The 24,549-nt window shown below is 41.2% G+C and overlaps 1 protein-coding gene across 1 annotated transcript; it reads right to left on the reverse strand.

The window, feature by feature from the left end:
• Positions 1–531: 531 nt before the first annotated feature.
• On the reverse strand, positions 532–23,606 carry gpsm1b (G protein signaling modulator 1b). Its single transcript, XM_030084573.1, has 14 exons — positions 23,352–23,606; positions 15,062–15,283; positions 13,986–14,121; positions 13,712–13,854; positions 12,724–12,847; positions 11,275–11,390; positions 10,817–10,972; positions 10,626–10,734; positions 10,434–10,548; positions 8,321–8,391; positions 8,030–8,200; positions 2,567–2,720; positions 2,272–2,477; positions 532–1,691 (listed from the first exon to the last, which is right to left on the reverse strand). The coding sequence occupies exons 1-14, from the start codon at positions 23,411–23,413 to the stop codon at positions 1,491–1,493; spliced, it is 1,986 nt and encodes a 661-aa protein (XP_029940433.1). The 5' UTR covers positions 23,414–23,606; the 3' UTR covers positions 532–1,490.
• Between the last annotated feature and the right edge of the window lie 943 nt (positions 23,607–24,549).

Below are 24,549 nucleotides of genomic sequence, written 5' to 3' on the forward strand. Positions count from 1 at the left end.
AATAAAATCAAGTTGTCCTCGATGAAATCTCGGAATCCAAACTTAAAAAAAGTCTGAATCATTTTAGTTTACGCTGGTAAACTAAATACTGGTAGATATAAACAAACCAGTTCTCTTTTTAATGATAACCACTTTTCAAAGCACCAGTACAGTTGCCCATGAATAATAATGAAGTAACACACAAGTCTGCTAACAGGCTGGAAAAACAAATTTGTGTAAGGTGGAACTGTCGCACCTGAAACACACTGCCAAAACTGCAAGGCCGTCCAGGGAAAACATAAGAAATGGGAATACTTCATGTTTCCAAATGACATTGCTGTATTTCAAGGGGTAATACATGGTTTTGACCACAGAGAGGCAGCAGCAACATGACCAAGAGTCATCTGTTCAATACTGCTTGAGATGCTGATTTCTCCATCAAACCAATAATTAAAAAAAAAAAAAAAAAAAACTGAACAGCATGGAAATATGCAGGATTCTGTTATCAGATGTTGAGGACATTATGGGCAGCAGGTAGCGTCACTTAAACAGCCAAGCAGAAACATTAACCAGTTTTTTTTTGTTTTTTTTTTTTATTGATCACACAAGTCTAGTTTGGACTCTAAAGCGTAAGCGGCTGTTTGCTCAGTAACCGTGGTAACCGTGGTCCCTGCATACTGTGTGAGAGAGAGAGACGCTTTTCAGAAATGCACAAACACACAGAAATCTCTTTTATGTGGAAACTCGGAGTTCGGTTAGTCTCTCGGTTGAAAGGAATCAGTTTATTTTGTCACAAAGTGGACGAAAACGGAGTGTGGTTATCAATTTGTGAAATGTTTACTAAGACCAAAGCAGGTTGTTCAACACTGGAGGACCGAATCTAACACTGCACGGATAACACCACTTTCCAAAATGAGCGATGGAAGCCACAAAATTGAAGAAAACAAAAGCAACATTGACCAAAGTACACTTCAAATTCAAAGGCTTTCGTCTAAAACCCATCATTTTATCATTTATGCCTCAAAATTTTAGTGCAAATTTGTCATTTCTGAATTATATTTTTTTTCTCAATAAATGAATGTTTGTGACTTCCATAGCCACCACTGTGGATCTCCACATGCATCTCCATTCATCCTCTTTCAGCCCGTCGTGTGCTTCAAACACACATTTGACACCAGGGAGTACAATCGTTAAGTCTGGGGGGGGGGAGAAAACGCTGATTAAGGCATTCGATTGAGTAAGTAAGTTCTGTTTTTAACTTGTCACCACAAACTTGCATGTTCTTCAATCTTCACATAACGGAGCTTAAAATCTGCTTGCTTACCTCATTATATTTACACACATTTAAAACTTATTACAAGGAGCAACATTTAACAGGGCACCAGCTATTGCACATGGGATTTGTCTTGTTAAAAATCTTGTTAGTTCACCCTTTAGTACTGTCTTTTAAATGTTGGCTCGTCCTTCTGTTGTTCCTTCTGTTTTGTTTCTTTCTCTTCTTTGACGCAGTCCTAGCTGGAAAAGCCGCCGGGCGGCTCTGGTTCTGGGGACGGAGGGTCTTCCTGGTCGTCTGTGGGCAGCTGGACGCGCTGCTCGTCCATGCGCTTGGCCTGCACCCTCTGGATCAGGCTGAAGAAGTCTTCGTCAGGCACTGTGGGAGCGTGGGGGCCGGCTTCTGGCGGGGAACACCGCTGATCATCGATTCTAGAGGACTGGGAATGAAGAAATGAAGAAATGAGGGCACTGTCCATTATACTTAACATTTGGCAAAAAAAAAAAGTAATGTATAGGGTTGATATGTACAAGTCGCAGCCTAGCAAAAATCAATTCCACTAAAATAACTACTAGATTACTTTTCGAGGGCAAAATGACCAAAAATAGAGGATTTGGCATACACACATCTTATAAAGGCAGCCAGACTGTTAATGATCTGTAGAAAAGAGAGTAATCGAGGTCTGTGTCCATATTAATCATCAAGGTTGTCCCAATTACAGCCAAGATTCACCAGCATGTCTCTCATCTGTTCCATTAGTTTCTCAAAACCAGACAGTAAGACTGAAAAACTGAGATACCGACAGTTGAAGTTGCTAATTTTTTGACAATTATGCAGGAATAGTATCAAAATAAATCCAGTCACCAGGTGATAAATGTAATTCAGAGACGTACGGTTAGTCTTTAATGAAAATGACAGTGTGACTGCAGCCATGACACTCACATCCTTGGGCTCGGTTATTTTTACCGCTCTGGCGGTGGGCTTAAATGTCTCTGCGTTGGTGAGAAAGGCAGTCTTACCTGGCACTTGATAAGCATGTTAAAGAAGTCATCGCTTGGCTCTTGGTGGTCTCCCTCACCCACCAGGTGCCCCAGGTTGTTATGGGTAATCCGCAGGCCTGGCAGGTTACCGACGTTAACGCGCTGGTCGTCGAGACGCCGACTCTGAGAGCTCGCAATCAAATCAAACAGCTCCTCGGTCTGGGGAGAAGTGGTAATAGCAGGATCTGGGAACAGAACAGACGTCGAGTTTGTCAAAGAGGCGTTTTTTTTCCCACAATTTGCAGCACGAGCTTCTATACTGCCGTTCACCAACCGATCATCTCGTTCAGAGAGTTCGCAGCACCTTCCCTGCCGTCTCCGTTCTGAGGATCATCAAGATGGCAGCGCTGGTCATCCATGCGGCTGCTCTGGAACTTACTGAGGAGGTCGAAGAAGCAGTCTTCATCAGAGGGATCACGGCCCAGCTTCTGCAACGACAGCCACAGCACCTGTATCAGAGCTCCACGTCTGAATTCAATCTTATATTATTTTGAACACAAAATAAAAGAGAAGGTAAAAGAGAAACACATAGAAACAGCTTCCCTCATAGATTTTTGTTTTTGTAACCAAGACATGAGACTTTTTGTCCTTCTGTGAAATCACACTCCAAGTGACTTGAATCCCACGAGAGAGAATTTAATCTACTTTCCAGAACGACTTGTCAATCAAAGAAGGGAAGAAAAAAAAAAAAGAACTGCAGGTGAAATAATTAACCCGAAGTCATTCTGAGTTACATAATGAGGATTTTCAAGCTGGTCACCTTGTAGAGGAGAATAATAATCTGATTAATTCACAAGGGATGGCTCTCCTGGTGAGAGTACCTTGTCCTAGATACTGAAGGTGAGACCGTGTCATAAAATAAACAAAATGTAGAGCAGGTGAAGTGACCCACATTGAATAAACCCGCTCCCAATGCTTTCTAGGTAATTTTAAACGCCATTGCCTTGAAGCTGTTGAACTCCAGCCGTCTATAAATGATCTCAGGATTGACTGAATGTTTTGGACCTCTCTTACGGTCCGACCTTCCATTTTTTTATTTAAAAATAAAACATTTACAGGTGCTCTGATGATGCTTTCCGATCCACAGTCATTGTCTCATTATGTCTGAAGCTTCTCAGCTGAAGTGGATAATTTATGTACAAAGGATCTTATGACTGCAAACACACTGAGTGAGCAGGGCAGATACAGAATTTATTATATTTGTCCAGAGTTAATGAGATACTCATGCTCCATGGATGCAATGTGACACTGAAAAGGTAAGGTCATCTCCGAGACAGCAGCTGGAAAATTAATCATCCCCATCCAGTCAAACTAATAAAATTAGGAGCCGGAGCCAGAAAGTATCTGCATAAAATCAGAAGTGCTCCCAAGCCACCATGCCCTTCAGACAACAACAAAAAACTGAAAAGTTATGTGCAAAAAACAAAAAACAAACAAAAAAACACCTTTTTTGTAGAATTTTCAAAACTTTACGAGATTTTATAAATTCACCATTTCTCTACAACAATTAGCAATGATAACGACAGAAAACACGAAACAAAAAAATTCTAATAAGCACGAGTTGTGCCTGATTTTGTTCTAAGAATTTAAAGCAAACATATTACGTTTGATTGCCTAAACTTGTCACATTTGAGCTGCCTTAGGAAACACCTCCTACTCCCCAAATTAAAAAATAGGGAAAAACCATTAACCACAGAACCCAAAAAAACAAGTCACAATTCATTATTGAGCTATTTTTATCTACTTTTTTTTTAAAATCACACTGCAAGACAGTAGGAATAAATATTGTATTGTTTTAATAACCACTTTCAATATTCAATATTATTGATTTTAACATGAATTTATGGTACCCTTGAAATACTTTTGTAATTAAACAAGATATCAAACTACAAATACCTTTTTAAAACATCCTCAAACAAATCCATTCATCCATTTTGTCAACCGGTTTTTGTCCAACTGGAGACGATAACGGCAAAGGCAGGGTGCAAAGAGTCCATCACAGGGCAAACAGAGTGGCAGACCATCACACGCACCAGCAGAATGACACCTACAGGTAATTTTAGAGTCACCAAGAAACCAGAGAACCAAATCCTGCAGGTTATCGAGCACGATAAATACATGATCTATTTGTTGGCTAATAAGACCTCTGTTGGCATATGTCATACGATCAATAAAATGTGTCAATTCCAACATTTTAACCTTGAATTTCAAGACCGAAATTCAGTATATAGGTACACCACTACCTGCCAATCACACCATCAATGATACAAAACTGATTGAAGTAGTGCAAAGTTTATCTTTAAATGGATCTTTAAGTTATTTAATGTCATTGTCCTGCAATAAAATGCAGTTGATACAGAAAAATACACACATAATATGACTTAGTATACTGTATCAATCAGGTTCACTATTTGGAAAAAGGAAATTATTTGCTAAAGCAAATTGTGCTTTTATAAGAGATGCAAGAACAAAACCCATCTCAATAATAAGCTTGTTGCTTGTTGTTTGTGCCATCATGTTTTTTTCACACTCCAATGGTATCAAAGTTGAAAGTTCTGTTATCATGAAAGCCTCCCACCTACATGACCGTGATCGGTCAAATTGTACTCCGTCCTACAAAACAAACAGATCCACTCTGAAATGGCCTGAGGTGTCTTTCTAAAAGGTCTACAAAGAAATCTATATAACCTTTCCAAGTGACTGCAGGATTGGGCTCAAAACTGCAACACGAACCGTCACAGAGACTTTTATTCAAAGAATTCAACCACAAGAATTATGTAAACTCCTTCGTTTAACCCTCAGGACCAGAATAATCAGGATGCAACTCCAAGAAAAAGCATAACTCTTCATACTTTTAATGTATTTCTGCATTTAAAAGCTTTACTTTTAAAATCACTCAAAAGCACAAAAACACCCTAAAAGTTGCTTTCAAAATGATCTATTATCAAAAAGTAAACAAGAGGTCGTTTCAGTGTGAGTCTTTGATTTCAGCTGAACTTTTGTTACCCAACATACCATTTAACACCCTTTTAAGCTTGATTCAACGACGTCACTGCATTATACACTCGATTTGTGATGCCCAAACCGCCACAAAAAGTCCCGGGGCAGGTTAATGGAAGACAAGGTCAAATGAAGCAACAACAACGGAAAACACAAACTGATTAGATCCTCTTTAACAAAACTATCTGACCGCTCTTCCCAAAGCTACCAATAGATACAAAAGCACTTTTTAAATACGTTTTATTAGCAAATCCCAGCTTACTACCAGGCCAGAAAAGCTTTTCACACCAACTAGTGGACACGGCTAAAATAACTTTGCCTTACAGCAAGATGTGAAGTAGGTCAGCAGACTCGAAATATCTGGCAGCGCTATTGTGAAAAACTTCTTCAACCAGGCAATCAACTGAACCAAGAGTCATAAAGTATTACGATTACTTTAATTTTTTTCCCCCCTCTTATAACCAGCAGGATTTGTCAAAATTGAGAAAAATATCGACGCATGCATTAAGACACAAACTGTGGCCAACTCTCAGTGAAGTTTAGAAAATGTCAATGAAGAGCTAATAACTGCCAATCCTTCAATCAATGTTAGGAAAGCTGTGAGACAGAAGTGAACCTTCTTACCAGAAGAACGTCATTTGTCCTTTATCCACCCTGCTCTCTCTCTCTCTCTCTCTCTCTCTCTGTCCACACGCCTGGCTCACACCTCCTTCTCCCTACTTTCACATCCCTCTCTCTGCTTTCCTGCTGTACATGACTACCTCCCTCCAATATCCCTCTATTCCAGCCTTCTTTTAATCTCCACCATCCACTGCCTCCTCCCTCTCTCTCCCTCTCTCTCTCTCGCTCTCTCTCTCTGCAGTTCTCCGACAGGCCATTTTTGTCCCGTTCACCCACTGTGGGAAAACAACTCATTATGGGAAGCTGGGGGTTTGACCCTGTGGGGAGGGTAGCGGTTTTGTGATCAAGGTCACATTATCAGCTAGGAGCGAGAGCTGGGTGGACAAAGGGGGGGGGGGGGGGGGGGGGGAGGGGAGGGGGGGTTGGTCGGAAGATGAGTGCAGGGGAACAGTTATGAGTAAATTGCATGCTATCGCTCCACTGCCAGCGGAGATCAGCTGCCCTCGCACAACAGGAGCCTCCAATGTCAACACTTAGTGTTTCGAATCTCATGGCAGGCCTCAGTAAAAGCCATTCACAATCACACGTTTTTTTCCTTCCCCCCCACTTTGAAAAGTCTTTCAATTGACTGTTATTTACTTGCCACTGGCACAGTAATCAACTTTGACTTACAGCAGTTTCTGTGCCGTGTCCCTGGCCCCGCGATCTCCGTGCGCAACTCGTCACTTCCCGCTCTTTGTTGTCTAATTAATCAAGTAGGCCAAAGGCGCAGAACAAGAGCGGGAGGGATACACGATGATGGTCAGCGAGGAAGAATAGGGGGGAACAGGGTGAGATAAGTACAGACACTCAGCTGGGTGTGTGTGTGGAGCAGAGAGAGACAGCGAATGCTTGAACGGACGGACTTCATTTTTGTGGCTTTCTCTCTTTCCAGAACAAAGCTGGATGTTTGTGAGGATGCCGACTTCTCAACCAGGGGAAAAAAAAAAAAAAAAAAACTCATTCAGCTGAGCACATGGTCCTCATGTGCTGTATGACCGGTGCATGGTTCACTGAAAACCTTCGCCATCGGAGCAGCACACTGTTACCATTGGTGAAGCAGCAAAGAAGAGAAATAGAAATAGTTCAATCAGCTGGCGGGCGATGAGTCATGAGTGTTTATTATGATTCAAAACTAAAGCTGCATTGCAAATCAGTTACTTGTTTTATTACGTATTTCTAAAATTAAAAAGGCTCAATGTCAATTTTTTTAACAATTTAAAATATTTCCTTTTTTGTTATGAATGAATTTAAGATATGAGCTAAATGTCATTTAGTTTATATCTTAAATTAACTGTACATTATTCATCATTCTATACAGTTTACTCATTACGTGATAGAGTGTTTACACAATTATACTAAAAAGGTCCAAATTTGGAGGTTCATCAAAAAGTTTTCAATGTTGAGAAACTACCAGCCGACTCTGAACCAACACGTCAAGAGGAACTAAAACTTAGTCAAAAATTCGACAGTTCCATGTCAGCCAGGCTAACTTCATCACCAGCTAAAGATCATGTGATTCTGGCTGTGAAAAGCCCGTCGCATTACAGGACGCTTCAGTGTCAACAGAAATCGGTGGCATTTTCTTCTGGGTGCTATTTCCACTCACTCATAATGAACTATTATCAGGCAGCCCAGTAATTTCCTCTCCTTCTGAGGATGTCAGCCCAGTGATTACCACAATTAGCACTGTCGTCGACACAAGGCGTGATTAACTGCAGCGGGGACGCAGGAGTTGAGGGACACAACAGCTGTGAGACAATATATCCATTAGGAATGTGGAGCTCACTGTTAGCACTAATGAGGAGATGTTTTTATACTCCAGATGGCATCTTGGATCATATCTCATAAACCTTACTGCAGACCGATAGAAAGTTTCATCCACTTATCGCTTCAATTTCTCTTTTCTTCTCTTTAAATGATGCCAGACGTTACTGTGTTTACCTTTTTTTTAACCATCAAAATAGCTGTAAGTAAAACACTCCTGCCAGTGAGTGATTTACTGCAAATAGAAGACATACAAAGGATAAGAAGAAGTTTGTGGGGTATAGAGTTGAGGAACGCTGCAGCTACTTACTGGCACTGGAGGCGGGACTTGCACAGTGATATCGTCGGTATCTACAGGAGAGTCCAACCACGGCCGCTCGTCTGACGACTGGCTATCAGGATAACCTTTCCTCTTCCCCGGCTGCGACATGTGACTCTTGGATCTCCTGGGTATACTTTCCAAGTCCTGGTTTTGACCGTTCTGCGGTACGAGAGCATAAGGTTTGAGATGGCTTGATGCTCTCAGTTTATGGGGAGAAAATGTTTTCACTGACTGTTCAACTTTCACTTATGTGATGATTTGCAGTTGAAGTGAAATCACCTTATCTGAAGAGTACTTCCACAGTTCTACGCTGTCCATGCTGTTTCTCTTGGTGAACTTGGGTCTTGCTCCTACAAAATAAAGGGGAAAAAGGTATATAAACATAACATGGCACTCAAGAAAACTATATATTACACTGCTTTAGAGCTTCTCAAACAGTCATTTTATGAGTCAAACGAAGTGTGCAATATAATCTTTGTTTTCCTTCTTTTTTTTTTTTTTAGCCCCCCCCCCACAGTAGCTATAAGGTCCGTATTGGTCCCATGATGTTAGATGTGGATATGAGGTTGAGGCAGACAACCAGGCAAACAAACTGAATAAGAGTCTGTTTGCCAGCGCTGCTCCAAAGAGGGAAATGTAGGACATGGGTGTGAATTTCGGCCCAGAGGAGGGCTTCACCAAGGCAAACATGACACAAAGACCTGGCAGACGGCGCAGATATTACGGCTGCTCTACGTTTCATTATACAACGCTGCCGTCTGAATATGCGACTGCGTGGAACATTTGATTGGTATCTATTAAAACAATCACTTCTATTATTAGAGGATATTGCTGAAAACAAACACAGCTTTACAAGAACAACTCATCCTCTGGTGACTGGGGGTAAAACAACACAATCCTGATCCCTCCCCTCGAAATACATCCAGTCCACTTGCTTTCCCTCCATTTAGCCTAAGTACAGACATAACACAGACACCGTCTCACCTTAAGTTAGTTTTACATTTAATAAGCCTACAATGTGTACACATACAGTATTCTAGTCAGCTTGCTCAAGCCAACACGTGATATTTTTGTCAGACACAAATGCAAAAAGCTATTTGACAGAAAGTTTAAAGTGATCCATGACCGCTTATTCACAAAACCCCGACTTGAATATCTTTAAGTTCTGCCATCATTACTGTTCGATACCATTTGGGAAGGCAAGTACAGCTCCAAGACTTTTCTCACCAACCACAGTTTGAAGACGACAAACACACAGATCCCTCCTTCAAATGCAAACTCAGACACAGTCAAAAATACATATATGTAAACACACAAACCTGGACTCTTCATATTCAATGATTGAAGAACCTGACCAACATATTTACGCGATGAGGAACAAATCCGGTTGTGTTTGTTTATTTTACCAAAACAGCAATGTTTGCATTCAGTTTGCAAACATAAATCCAGACCCAGAAATCCTTCAGCATAAACCTGAAGTCATTGAACTTTTGATCAGCTGATAAACATGGACATTTTGGCTCCTGCATCTCTTGTATCAGCACTAAATGCGTTTTATCTAAAAGTTATGGATGGGAAACAGAGACACCGGGGCCGGCAAGAAGTCTGAATCCAGCCTGCGAGTAAGAAGACGTTGACCCTGACTTCAACTCTTTGCAATAAAAGTCACTGCTGTTCCTAATCGGTCCACTGGGCGCCGCACTGCTTCAGTGAAAGTAAATGTCACTGGAACACCGAGGCCCATAACTCAACCGAGGATGGAAACAATTCAGTCAACGGACCAGCAACATCCAAACAGCTTCAGCACCAAACCTATACTATATATGGGTAAGTTTATAAACATATACCTGTTAAGAACTGCATAAAAGCCTTTTTTACTTTTGAGAAGTCAAATAATTTTGGTCACACCAGTGAAAGAGAAAAGAACATTTCAGATTGCACTTTTTCTTGAGAAAATATGAGATCAGTCAAGATGGCTTTTGCAGGAAGTATTTTGCATTTTAGCACTTAAACTTTGGAGTTGTATTTATGGATCTTTAATCATCAGGGAGCGCACTGGATGTCAAGTTGCTTTAGTCAGAATTCAACAATTTCATTGCTGTGAATGTAGATTTCCAGACTTTAACTTTTATAGACTCAGGCCACAGCCTGGAGCAAATTCAAGGAACTTAGTCGATCTATTCTTAATTTTTTCATCCATAACACTAATCAGAGTAGGCTGGGCTGTTAGCATTTCTCAAACACATTCAGAGTTAAAATGAACAAGTGCACACATCGCCAAGCTAACAAACTGTGTGACATGTTGAAAAAATTGGGTATGTATGAATGTTTTTAGATGTCTAGAAACATTATTATATGACAAAGCCAGAGTAAAAAGGTAGAAAAACCTCACCTTGCATTTCAAACTCCGAACTGGAGGGTGAAAGGTCACTTTCATTAACTCCCAGCGCCTCCATCAGCTGCTCCACATTCATTCTGGCTGTCAGTTCCCCATTTCTGTCTCCAATCTGAGGACAAAACAAAGTCAAATTAAAGTAACTTCAACAACACTTTTCATTTATTAGCTTTTTGAAAACCGTCTCACTTCTTTGGAGATATCGAGGTGTTTTCGGGCATAGTGGAGGGCTTGTTTATTGTTCCCTAAAGACACATACGCATTTCCCAAACTCCAGCAGGCTCGACCTTCACCCACCCTGTTGAGAGAAACGCAGACGCACATTAAAACCTGCTCCTGTACTCGTGCATGTCGCGTTCTGGAGGCTGTCTGGAGCGTACCTGTCCGTGAGCTCCTGGGCGATGTAGAGGTGTTTCAGGTGGTAGTCTATGGCACGCTCGTACTGTTGCAAAAGAGTGTAGGTGTTTCCAAGGCTGTAGCAGGCCTGAGCCTCCATCACCTGGTCCCGCAGCTGCCTGGAGAGCTGCAGAGTTTTCCTACAGGAAGCGATTCCATATAATACTCATTATGAGGGACTTTGGGATTTTAGCAGCAAAGCAGTCTCATCAGACATGATTCACCAGCAGGACACACTTTTGCAAAGCGCATGATCAAAAGGACACAGTAATGTTGAGAAACTTCCAGACAATGCAAGTAGAAGTTATTTTGGAAAAACGGCTGTGCGTGTGCACGTGAATTTCTAATGACGAGATTTAATTTTGCAGTTCTCAAAGGTTTAACCAGAATTGGTGGAATTCATCCTTCTGCCACTAGATGGCAGGCTGAGCTCTTTGCTGACCTGTAGTTCTCCGTGGCCTTGTTGAACTGCCCCAGAAATATGTGGGCATTGCCGAGATTACTGTAGGCTCGCCGTTCAGCTGCTTTGTCCCCAAATTCTTTGGCAATGGATAATCGCTGTAATTGACAGAACACCAAGGTCAAATCAGGTCAGGGACTTTATTCTCATCACACTTCCTGATTACAGCAGATAATAACAATCTGGTGTTATTTTTTTTTGCTGTACATGAACAACAGCAATCTCACAAATTCAAACTCGGCTGGGCATAATCACTTCATGACTGCAGGCGCTGCTGCATCCAATCAGATCCTCTCATTCCTATCATAACCTGCGCGCTCCCCTCTGGGGCACCTCGACAGATTAGTCATGGAAAAGACCGCTCACAAGAAGAAACAAGGGATTTACAATGGAAAGTGACAGGAAACACGAAGAAGGAGAGTCTCAGGCCATACTTTCCAGTAATTCGCCAAGAAAACCAATTTCCTACTTTTTCAAATAAATGGGATTGTGTATTTTGCACCATGCAGTCATTTTTTAATCTGCTGCTTGTATTGAATTGAACTCCAACCATGCAAAACGTAATGAACAGACAAAAGCCGGAGTGCTCTCCTTCCAGACTGCAGTGTCAAGTTTTCTTGTTTTGCATGCAGAATTTCCATCTGGCAGACATCGATGCCAGGCAAAACCATGTGAGATCTTCTCAAGGACTGAATGCATGAAAGCAGCTGCTTCTTCACTGATCACAGCAGCTGAAGGCTGAAGCCATGATGACGTGTTTGATCAGTAAACCAAATGTTGTGGTAACCACTCGTTTGTTTGTGGGCTACATATAATACATGCTAACCCAGCTGTGATGTTTTCCCATGCTCTGCCATTCGCTTCAGAGAGCACAATATGGTCACGCAGCAGGCACATAAGCCACCAAAACTGTCTTTCAGTATGACTGTCAAAAGGTTTGGAGAAGTCAAACCAGGAAATAAACATCCAGTGACGGGTTTGCAACCTGCAATGTAATCTTTACAATCTTCAGCCTCTCTATCTAGGCGCTTTGAAGCTTCAACAAAATCACAAGTAGAGGAATAGTTATATTCAACCACTCAATGGCCCTGGTGCTTTTCTCTACAAGTGAATAATTTAGTAAATTAAACAATTTAATTTAATGTACAGATACTATTCTCAATTTTGATTAACAACAACTTTGATATGGGAGAATATTTGCCTTTTTTTTTCTTCGCTTTTTCGCTGGTTTGTGTCGGTTGAAGACTCCTGGTTTAGATTTATTGTAAACATAAATGTTGATTGAGAAAAACTAAAAGTTCCCTTTATGAGTGAATCCTGGTACAGATAATATAACATACAAAAAGTCCAGAAACGTCTGTAAAGTGACTGACTGGCAGACAAGTGGTGTTTTTCCACCACAGCAGGGTGAACACATGCTGTTTTACTCACTTGGCGGTGAAACTTGATCGCTTCCACAAAGTTACCCAGCAGGTAGTGGGTATTGCCCAGGTTACCATAGGCCCTCCCCTGTGCGGCTCTGTCACCAAGCTCTTTGACCAAACACAAGTTCATCCTGTAGAGAAAAATATCTTAGTTTATCAGCAGTGCATACATGTTCAAGATTAACAAATCATTACTGTTCACATATACAGTCGATACAAAATGAACCATCTGCATAAAATGGACACTGAAGACACTGAACTGAGCTGTTATCACACATATGAAACGAAACATGAGCGAATACTGAGCCCTCCCGTTTGCTGCAGTACTTCAAACTGATACTAACAGAATTCTGTTGCCTTTCAAATGTCATTTAGGCTTGAATTCTAATCAATTCAATCTATAATTCAGGAAGAAATCTGAAGATACCCTTTGCCCTAGTTGTTGTGTTAGGAATGAATACTTTCTGCACAAAAGCAGCTGTTGCAAAGAATCTGGTGAAAACGAGAGCAGCTGCTTCAGCTCGTTCGCTCAAATGTCTTTCAAAGAAAACTGGATTTGAACGAAGGCTGAGAAAATGCAGTGAGACAGGGAATTATTACTCTGTAGCATGATGAAAATAAATTGAAATCTTCAGCAATCATGTAAAATGAAGCTGCAACTATCATTAGTGACTGCTTCACCCCAGCAGTAAGGAGAGCGTCAGTTTGCAGAGAGGTTTGTTTCTAATCATTTGGGACTGGGAGGAAAATTCAAACAAACGATATCCTGTGTGAGAGGGCTCGATCTGAAATTAAAGCTGTTGGTTTTCATCAAACGCACTGACCGCACAGTGGCTGTGATAGGAAATTTAAAATTGGGAATAAATTGAATGAAATCTATTCAGAGAAATGAGTAAAAATCTTTTTAGGATGGCTTTCAGAATGTCATCAGAAAAAGCAAAAGCAGATCAATCAATCATTGCACGTGTTCCACACACACTGTCAACAACACATACTCGTAAAATCCAGTGGCCCGTTGCAGCGTGTCTCTGACATCAGGCGGGAGGTCCCCTGGTTCCTGCGTGCAGCCCCACAACTGCTGCTTTCCTTTTGCATGAAACACGTTCCCTATATTATACAGAGCTCTGGCTTCTCCAACCTGCAGTATCACAGTTGAGAGAGGTTAAAAACAAAACACATACATGAATTTGGTTTCCTTCAGGATGTTTTATGTGTTTCTTGTAAATGAGCTTGGCTATGCATAGTTTTGTTACTACTCCAAAACATTACCTTGTCTCCCTGCTCTTGAGAAATATCCAGATGTCTCTGGCAGCAGACGACTGCTTCATCAAAGCGTCCCAGTACTTTTAACGTGTTACCAAGGTTACCGCTGGCTTTTCCTTCTCCGATTCTGTCTCCTATTGTTCTGAGAAAACAAATAAGTCCATTTTTAGTTTTAATTAGGAGAAGAATTCAGTTCTGAAAAAAAAAAAAAAACTATCCTGACAGTAAAGCTGACGGTACTGTAGCAAAGTTTAATTGGAAGCATGCTGCAGTTTTATTTTACAGTTGTTGCTTGCTGCCTCGGAGGAAGGCCCCAGTGGCCCTGGGGAGGCTGTAATGTAACAAGGTAAATCTCCCCAGGGTCTTTAATCACTCCCCTGCTGAAGTGCCAGCTGCTCTCACCGCAGGAGACCAGATTACTCACAGCTAAATATCCAGCTGGTAGGGACTGTTACTGTTACTGTAGAAATGTCCACTCACTTTTTCTTTGTAGAGCGACGTAAGGGTTTTTTTAATTGACTAACTCAACAAATCAAATGCACTGACAAACCCCTTTATGTGCCAACAAGAGAGAATAAAATCCACTGGAAATGTCAGCCTGAACTTCAGTCTGTACATCAAAGAGCGAATTCATCTCACTCCTACATGCTGGAAACCAGATCGCCAGCTGAGTAGAACTGTGACAATGAGAAATAAGCTGACTGTGTTGGTATGAATAATTAATACTCCTCTACAAAAGCACCCTCGGTTAGATGGCATTGTTCTCGAGCAGACTTCACAGATGGGCACAATAGAATTTGCATGTTTTCATTTGTAGAAAACGGGACAAATTCCTGTGAAAAGTTTTATGTGCACACTGTGGCAAAAAGACCTGAGAGCAAGTGGAAACAAAAAGTACACATCTAAATGATCATGAGTAGGAATATATATGCATTTTAATGCCATAACTCTCAACCTATTGACAATACTAACAAAGACATTGTTCTTTCAAACAATCAAAACTCTGACTAATGATGTGTGCAGTAAAGTTACCAGGTTTTTCTGGTGTCTCTTTATCACAGAAGCGGCAGCGGTGCGCTCACCTGGCCAAGGTAAGGTCATGCTTGTGGTATTCCAGAGCTTTGCCATACTCCTTGAGGTAGAAGTAAGCGTTGCCCAGCTGGCTGTAGATGGCACTGAGGGTCTTCAAGTCTTCTGTGCCGACTTGCACGGCTGCTTCGAAAAACGCTGTTCCCCCTTTGAAATCCCCAGCCTTGCAGAGCCGCTCGCCTTCCAACGCCAGTTCCAAGCAAGAGGCCTCCATCCTGAAGGGCGCACACATGAGATTCATGCAGAGAGGCAAAGAAAAGTCCGAAAGCAGCAGCGCACATAAAGGAATTACCCTCACCATCAGAGGAAATGCTGTACAGTAATATGGATACGGCTACAGCGGCAGTGCAACATCTTCTCACCGTGAGGAACAAATTGGCAATATCACCATGACAACAAGGTTTGTAGCCATATCTGCGGACCGTTGCCGTAGAAACTGAGTTTGAGCTCCGAGATGAGCACCTTGAAAAGGTGTTTCACTTTTCAGTTCTTTACTGCTAATACCAACATTGCTTTTAGAGTCTGATTACTGAACATGCAATGATGCACACTTTATCTGCAGTGGAGATTTGACACATTGGACACATATTTCCCTCCAAAGTTACATGAAAACCAGATGCAAACTTGTAGTTTGTGGGGAGTGGTTTCATTTCCGCCGTACTGGTCATACTGGTCAAGGCAGATGTTTGTCACATCTCAACCTGATTCTTTTTTATGTTTCTTTGTCTTACAATATTTTTCTACCACTTTGAACTCCTAAGAGATTGAAAAAACTAAAAGAAAACATCACCACTTGTTATCAGTTTGTGTCCAGATGTCTGATTCACTGTACTCTGTTAGAGATGAAAAATAAGACGAATCCATTTAAATATTCTTCAAAAGTCAACAACTTGGTTCTTTCATTTCACAAATCCAAATAAACAATATTAAATATTCAAACAGTGATCACTCCGACTGCTATATGGTGCTGTACACAGAAGCTGTACATGAATAATTTGAACGTTGAAGACATCAGACGAAGTGCATATAATAAACAATTACATTTACTAGATGGAGCCAAGCACTGCAACAAATGTATTTTCAATTCGGATTCATTAAAGTTATAGTTTTTATCCTGTAGGCTGGAGATGCCACAGGCACAACCCAGCCTCATGAGTGAGTCGGATCCAGAAAGTACACCCCTAAGATTCATTATCTAATCCAGGATAAACGATAGATTCAGGCAATTTGGTTGCAAGTCTAAAATCCAGATAAGGACCAAGAAGGTAGAGCTAAGTAAGATTATCCTTGAAAATAATCGGTCTTAGAAAAAGCTGTATTCAGAAGATATATCGGAAATAGAAATGTACCACGAGGACTTCTGTACTGCGCAGGCCCATTTACCTGAAAATGCCGGTATCATATTTCCAAAACAAATATTGATCGTTGAAATATTATGCTTGCTTTATTCCCAAAAGACCTCCATTTCAGTTATCAAACAATTTTAAATACAGTCATGATTGCTTGATGTTTTTTCCTCCTTCCATTCGTCACTTCCTTACAAAGCTTCAAAAGTACCTGTGTTTCTGCTTGCTTCGCGTTTTCTCCACATACACCTGCAGCTCCACGTCCAGAGGCTTTAGCATGGCTTGCGGTCGCGGTCCATGGTGGACCAGCCTGCACACCGCTCTTTCAGCTCCAGTCAGAGGGCAAGACTCAGCTGCCATGAAGGTAATGTTTAACAAGGCTGCCTACATATAATAAAAACTGCTCACATGCAAATTAAAATAAGTCCCAGATGTAAACAGCCAACAGAAAATTCTATTCTGACATGCTGAATGGCACAAGTCGTTTTGACAAAAGATCTGGGAAATAGCTACACCGAATTAAGCAATTTCAATAGATTCGGAGTTTCAGCTAACCTGGACACCTTCCAACAGGTGAGGGAAAATCGCTCAAAAGCAAACAAATTCAGAGTCCACTGCTGCTGCTGCGTTAATCATCTGAAAGAATCCCCAACAGGGAAGGGGGTCAGGCCTCTCCAACCTGTCTTCAGCTACGATAACATACATTCTTCTACTGATGAGCTAAACTCTGAGAGGGGAGGTAAATGTTTTGGGAGTTCTCGCAGGGGGACAGTGTGACGACAAAGTGAGGGCAGTACTGAGACTGACCATTGCCCCAATGAGAAACAGAGAGAACGGATAACAATCTCTAATCCTGTACCTTCGAGGTGGTGTAGTGGCCATGCAGTGGAGTGGCCCAGACTAATCCAACTATCTGCTGACACTCACAGAAACATTATTAGGCCACCGGGCAAGGCGGATAAGACTGAGGGAGATGAATGAAGAGGATTAAAAGGAATCTTATTGGGTGAAACCAATTTTACTAAAATGTCAGAGGAATGCATGTCATTTTTGTTTATCCAAGCATTCAAATCTCAAAATAAAGACATTTTATGTTAAGGAGTAAGAATAATGTATATATGTATGAGAGAGACAGCCATTTTTAATAAAAATAATCATTCAGCTGTCTCCATGAAATAAAAAAGACAACGAAATGATCCTTCCTCAAACAAAACAATCTTAAAATTGTCAAAGTAACACATCCATGGTAAAGCTGCTCTAAACACCCCACAACAGAAATCATAAGTCTTCACAGTGGAATGTGGTCAGCAGTGGATAACAGTTATTGTGCAAGGTCATCATCTTGCCAGTCTTAAAATAGCACCAGTTACATCTGAGATAGTGGAGGGAAACACTCTCCAGCTCTGGAATCCGGCCGTGGAAGCTCTGAAGCGCCGATATGGTGAATCCCATAAACAGGTCAGCAACTGCTCACCTGCAGTTCCTCATTGTGCAAACACTTCCCTTCAATGGTAGAAAGAACAAAAACGAAAATGTACAGGGTCAGCAGAGATGTGGTGAACTGAGAAGTTTTTGCCGTTAAAAGAATTTTTAACAATGGCCGAAAATTCAGTAGGCTCTCGGATAGTTGAACTTTCTCAGTGACTCAGTCAGAGGACAGATCTGTAAAGGTCAGTGCAAACTTTTTTTTTTTCTCAGCTATGATAGTGACTGAATCAGACGTTTAGTAACACAGAAAGAACTGATGAAATCAAAGAGAAGTTCACTACAGGGGAAAAAAAGAAACACAACCAAGAGGTATAAGAAATGTCCAACAAGGGACAAGGACCACACAGTGAGGTGCACTGCCCACTGCAAGACAGCAGTCGCAGCTATCTATTAAAAAACTGGATGTAAAAGTGAATTTAGTTCACGTCTTTGCATGACATCACTGCAGCAAAGGGGAAAGAACAGTGTGCTTAGTCACAAATGGTGATGAGGCCTGTCTAAACCATCACCGTAAAACAGCGAGCTGTAAAGCAGACTGTGGAGAAGGGCGTAGCCTTGAGAAAGGCAGTCTGCTAAAATAAATCTTCACTAAAGTGATGCCATGTAAAGTCGGAGTCATTCTGCAGGACTTCACAAAGTGACTTTCATCCTTACAGTCTTTGTGGTTTTAGAAAGAAGAGATCTGTGCAGAACAGTCGGCAGTTCTCTCCTCTGATTACTCCTCTAATTGGTCTGTTTGGGAGACGCTCATCCCATAATAGCCCAGCTGCGATCTAAGTGAGACAATCTCTTAGCGCTGTTGACATTGCAGCAGGGACTGCATGCAGCATGCCGGACAGGTTTCAGGTAAAGTGTAAATTTAACTGATTTGTCTGAGCTTTGTCCTGACTCCTCCTAAGGTGAATGGGAACATGCTCTGAGCAACAAACCTTTCTTCAACGATGACTCACACTGCTAATATTACAGCAGAGATCATGTTCTGGAATGTTAACATTATGGAGAAAGTCGGGATAAAAAGAGTGGGTTGAAACAACGAGTTGGTTGAGGGAGGAGTTTTGCTTAAACACAAACAGAAAGTAGCAATAAATAAATAAATCAATGAAGATTGACCAATAAAAAAACTTTCCATGGCACTATTTAAGTTCCTCGACCCAATAGAAGCACTTTAACAGGCTTGAAGTGGGTCAAGGTCATGTATCACTTTGTCCATTACTGGTAATGCACATTTCAGCCGATACTGGAGTTGTTCCATTTGAGGGTAATGAGGCATAATACAAGATCTGGCACAATGCTGGGAACTATAAAACATATGATGTTTTACAAACTCACAATAAACTACTCATTAAAGTATCCTTTAAAAAAAAAATACTGCTGGCTGCTTACCACCCATTTAACAAGACACAACTTTTGCCATGTCGAATTGGCTTCGTTGCACAGACTGCCACAATATACCACCAAATTCTCACAATATATCTAAATAAGGTTTAAAGTTAGCACAAGTCACTTAAACTATACAAAATCAATCTAAATCTAACAGCTGTAGGACAAAGATATGTTGTTTTATGACCTCAAAAGATAAAATCTCAACATCAGGAAGATCAAGCATAAGATATAGTTGACAGCTGTCGGGATACATGTGCTTCAGAATTTTAAATATCTGGTAAGTTATATAATGTACAACTTTTGTAACTTCTACAGTGATGGACTTTGCTGAGAGATTTATCAATAATTGTGTTTATTTTTTTTCCTTCTGTGTCTTTACTAAATACAATCAAACAAATGCAATAAATCCTGTCGTAAAAAGGTTTGTTTTAATCAATTATCATTTGAAAATGAACACAGCCTTGTTAATGATGCATTATCATGTAATAAAAAAAAAAGAATTTGATACAAAGCTCAAATAAAATCAAGCAAAAAGGGTCAAGTTCTGAGAGCCACATACATTTCAAGATCTCAACCAGCGACCCAAACAGCGACCAGCAACATGATGCACGGCATGGCTGGATTGTGGAAACGTATAATTTAACACCGAGTATATCAGGTTAAAATGTGGTCGAAGTGACCTTCCTCATCCTACCACCTGTAAAACCAATAAAGTAATCTGTTTTGGAAACTGGCTTGCTTCTGGATGGAGGCCACATGTGATCCACAGATTTCCAGTTGCTCATGTCTGCTATACAGACTGTGATGAGTAATGAAACACAAACCGAAAATGAACTTTCACCTAAAATAAACCAGATGGAAGAGGTATGCACATTTTCTTCCTGAATATTTTTGGTTTTTCCCTGTTTTGATCAACTGTCATTAAAATGAGTATTGTTTTATCACAGTGAACTTGCTTGTATTCATGAACACTTATTTCATATTCATGCACTACATTACTGTCCCTTTGATTCTTGCCTTGGCAAAGAAACCTGGGGCTCAGAGTCGTAATGCAGCCATAATTACAGAGTGCCATTGCTAGTTGTCAGGGAAACCAGAGAGAAACTCTCGAGGAATGTTTTTCCTTTTGCAGAGCATGTCTCTTTCATTCAGAGAGAAGCTGTCTGCTTTCTTCTTTTGTCTAATTCTCCCATAAAGCTGCATTTTTGCTTTCCATAATTCCATCTCTGTCATCTGGAGCAGTATTATTGAAGCAGTATAAAATACAGTGGTCTTCAACATGTACAAAAGAAGCATAGAATGACGGAAAACAGTTTGATTAATTTAAAAGCTTTGCTATGTTAGGAAAGTGCTTCTTTGTTAAAATGGACACACCACAATGTATGAACAGTTTCTGTATTATTTTCATATTCATTCATCCTTCAAATACAAAAGATACCTGCAAAATGCATAACTGGGACTCAAGGACAAGCCAGTTCCTAGTGTTTTAGCTTTTAGTGAGGTGACCTTCCAAGAACATCTCCTTCTGAACGGCTGGCCTGAACCAAAGTCACACTGGTTGTTAAATGGAATAAGGAATACTGTTGTGAAAGAGCAAAAAAGAAGAAACTGCTTTGATCTCTTGTGTCGCAACAAAAACTAATAGAAGAAATGTAAGCTCAGGTTTTCATACAGAGAACGCTTTCAAATTTAGCTCACATGAAGCACAGAGAAAGCTTCAGCTTGCCATGAAATTGCTTCTTTCTACAACTTGACAGTTGTAAATTTGGCCACAGGAGGATTTTGCAGAAGTCCCTTCGCACAATAAAAACACGTGAACACACCCACTACCCTCACCGCAGAAAGGTCAGATCTGTTTGTACAATATAGGAAAAGTACTATGCCTCAGGCACTTACCCTTGCATGTCTGTTCCCCAAGAGACAAGACAACCTTGCAGGTTTATGAATGTCACTTCATGGCTCAACAGATATCAACATTCCCAGCAGTCCACATGGCCATGCAGTATAATGTCACAACTTACTCTTACAGAGTAAAAAATTTCTTGTTTAAAAAAAAAAAAAAAAAACAGTTTGGTGACAATGACTGCTGAAAAGGAGATTTCAATTTGACGAAACCAAACAGTTCCTTTGGCGATAGATGGATAGATATTTATTGATCCATTTGGTAAGGTACCTGAGGGAAACTGTGTACAGCTGAAGTACTTAAAGCCAATTCACGCTCAGCAATTAGTTGAATTATTAATTTGCCTCAATCGGACCCATTTCAAGTGCTTCAGGGTTGGTTTTTATAAATACTCACATTACCTTAATTAGGTAGCATTTCCAGTCCCTGTACGAGGATGTTTTGTTTCTCTTCACCCGAGTATGTAATTTTACGCATACCAAAGTGCAATTTATGCTCTGGGTAGCCAAGATGGTGCCTCGGGACTTATTGAACAGCCTGCAGGTTATTTTCGGCAAATAGCACAAACAACATGATTTAAAAATGTGAGCAGTGTTATTGCCTTCCTCAGATGATGTCGACAAAGTGGGAGTTCATTCATAGATGTGAACAGCCGTCATTTCTAGACGTGCTCATGCCATTCATTCATATAATTTCATCAAAATTCAGAGATGTGAAAAGAATATTGTTGCATATTTAAATATAGAAAATCTCTTTCTGACCACAGTTTGAACCTCTTCAAAATGTTATGGCCAAAAATCTAGTTTTAGTTCACAACTGAATTAATATGCAAACATTTTGAGCTGAATTTTTGATTCCAAAAACATCTTTCTTTCAGAGAAAAGTTCTGCTTTATATCAACATCTGCTTTAAAAAAGTAAGAATTATTGAGTGGTTCTTATTTATTTTGATGACCCGAGAAATGTATGTTGAACATAGATTCTTCCCAAAGACACTTTGAATTAAATGCACGTTCCTGACAAAGCATTACATGTCATAAAATGCATTGAATACAGAAGCTTCAGAGAAGTCATTTGTAGTTTCAGTTGAATGTCTTTTTTGAGCAACATAACTTTACTTATGAGAAGTGGAAATAGTACTGAAAATATGTACTGAAGTCATAGTATTGGTTTTGAAAAATATCTAAATGTACTTAGAACTTCCCAAAAACTCCAAAGTAATAGCTACTCTTAACCACCATTTAAACAAAAGGTGTTCAATTCAATGTATGTCAGAAATATGTATTCTCAGAGCACATTTCCCAGGCAAACTTGAACAAACTTGCAGATCACCATTTCTAAATGTGAAATCTAAAGCGTGGGTATTCTCAGTTGCACGTCTAATCCGTCCATCCAATCATGTCCCATCCCACTTTATTCGACTCTGGGTTGCAGGCTGCTGGATACCAGGGGACTATTGTGGCACTTCCATCACCTGGAGACAGACATCTAATTTCCTCACATTCACATACAGGGAGAACATGCAAACTCCAGAGAAGTATCTAGGCCCTGGCTGGGCTTGAACCAGGGGCCTTCTCACTTTAAGGAGGTGAGAGAGTGAATCCCAACAGTGTGAGACCACATTTGTAACATTTTGTAAGAAGGTATATTCAATATGAATACTTATTTAGTGTGAATACCAAAACACAACTGAAACGCACTGATATGGGTTTTTATAATGCGTTACTTCCGCCCCAATTAAGAGTAAATTCCCAGGCAGCAGCTCGTCCATCCCATCCATATGTCTCCATCCTCTGACAGCCATGTGTGCAGCCAGTGTGTCCGACCCGGTCTATGCACCCTCCTCTCTCTCCCCCCGGTCCTGTCCACATCACTGCGGCTCCTCGCAGTCTGCACACTGCGGCCGCAGCAGCTGGCTGACCCGGGCCAGGAATGAGGCTTGGAAGCACCGCAGGGCTCTCCGGCTGCAGCCGCACGCTGGAGCTTTAAATCAGGGAGAGCTCCTCCTCGGTAAACACAGCACTGTGCTGGCAGCAGCCAGTACTCCCACCCCCCTATCCTTCCGTCAGCCGCTCCCAGACGCGTCTCCTTCCTCGGTGCCACAGGTTCCGAGCCCCCCCCCCCCCCCGACCCCCTCCCTTCCTTCCCTGAAGCCGGGTCCTACCTGGAGTGCAGCCTCTTGCTGGCCAGGTCCTGGTCCACGCCGTTCGCAGCCGACTGAGCCATGGAGCCGCCGTTGAGTCTGCCTGCTTCCTCCCGCCGCGAGGCCCCCTCCTAAAATCACTTCCTCCAGGGGCAGGCAGCAGCAGCAGCAGCAGCGGCAACCCTTTCTCTCTCTTTCTGGAGTCTTTCCGCTCCTCTGTCCCCTCCCTCTACTGTCTGTCGGCCCCTCTCCCTTCCTCTGCCCTCAGCTTCCCTCCACAGTGTAATGGAGGAGCCGAGCAGGAAGTGAGGTATTCAGCAAATCAACCATAAAAACACTGGCGGCCCCGCCCCCGAGGTGACGTCACATTCTGACACGTTCTAACTGGAATGACACGCGCACACACACACAGAATCTAAGATTTATCAACTAATATTTCAAAACATGTGGAATCGTTCCTTTGTCTTTTTTGACCGCAATGTTTAAAGACATTTTTTGTTTCCTGTTTCAAAAGTGGAAACAGAACTGAAAATCTCTGCTCGAGTACAAAACCACTACATTGCACGTCTTACAATTAGAGGTAAGAGAAAACGCAAATATTACAGTACATTCGTGTGTAAATAAATGTGGCTTCAGAAGAATGCCTGAGGTTCCAGTCTGGGCCGTTCTGTGGGGAATTTACATGTCATTTCTCTTTGTGTTGAGGATGACTCATGTTTTCATTCATTCTTTCAAAGTGAAAAACAAAATGTAGACAGAGGACACCAAACATTTTGGGTGAAGTAGAACTACATGTTGCATTACCTTAATTACAAGTAAATGCAGTGTTCAAAATATTCTGGTAAAAACACAAAGCACTCCACTGAAAATGTAATCCTACTACAATTACATGCATTATTATTTGCAAGCATTTGGTCCAGTTTAGCTCTCTGGAACATTTCTGGTTGAAACACAATTCCTAGACAAACAAAAAGGGTGATCTGGACAAACAGTGGTGTCGTGGTTACATCGCCCACTTCATTGCGGGAATGCTGTGGGCTCGAGTCAATGCCAGACATTTTTGCATTGAGGTTGTAAGTTCTCTATGGTGAGCGTGGGTCTTCTCAGCGTACTCCAGTTTCCTTTCAAAATGCAAAAAGAAGCTGCTTGGTTACTCTACCTACTCCCCAGTATAGGAGGCATGGTTAAACATAGCTGCAGAAGAAGGTGTAGAGGAAAC

The sequence above is a fragment of the Salarias fasciatus genome, assembly GCF_902148845.1.
Source record: "Salarias fasciatus chromosome 7 unlocalized genomic scaffold, fSalaFa1.1 super_scaffold_4, whole genome shotgun sequence".
Classification (NCBI taxonomy): domain Eukaryota; kingdom Metazoa; phylum Chordata; class Actinopteri; order Blenniiformes; family Blenniidae; genus Salarias; species Salarias fasciatus.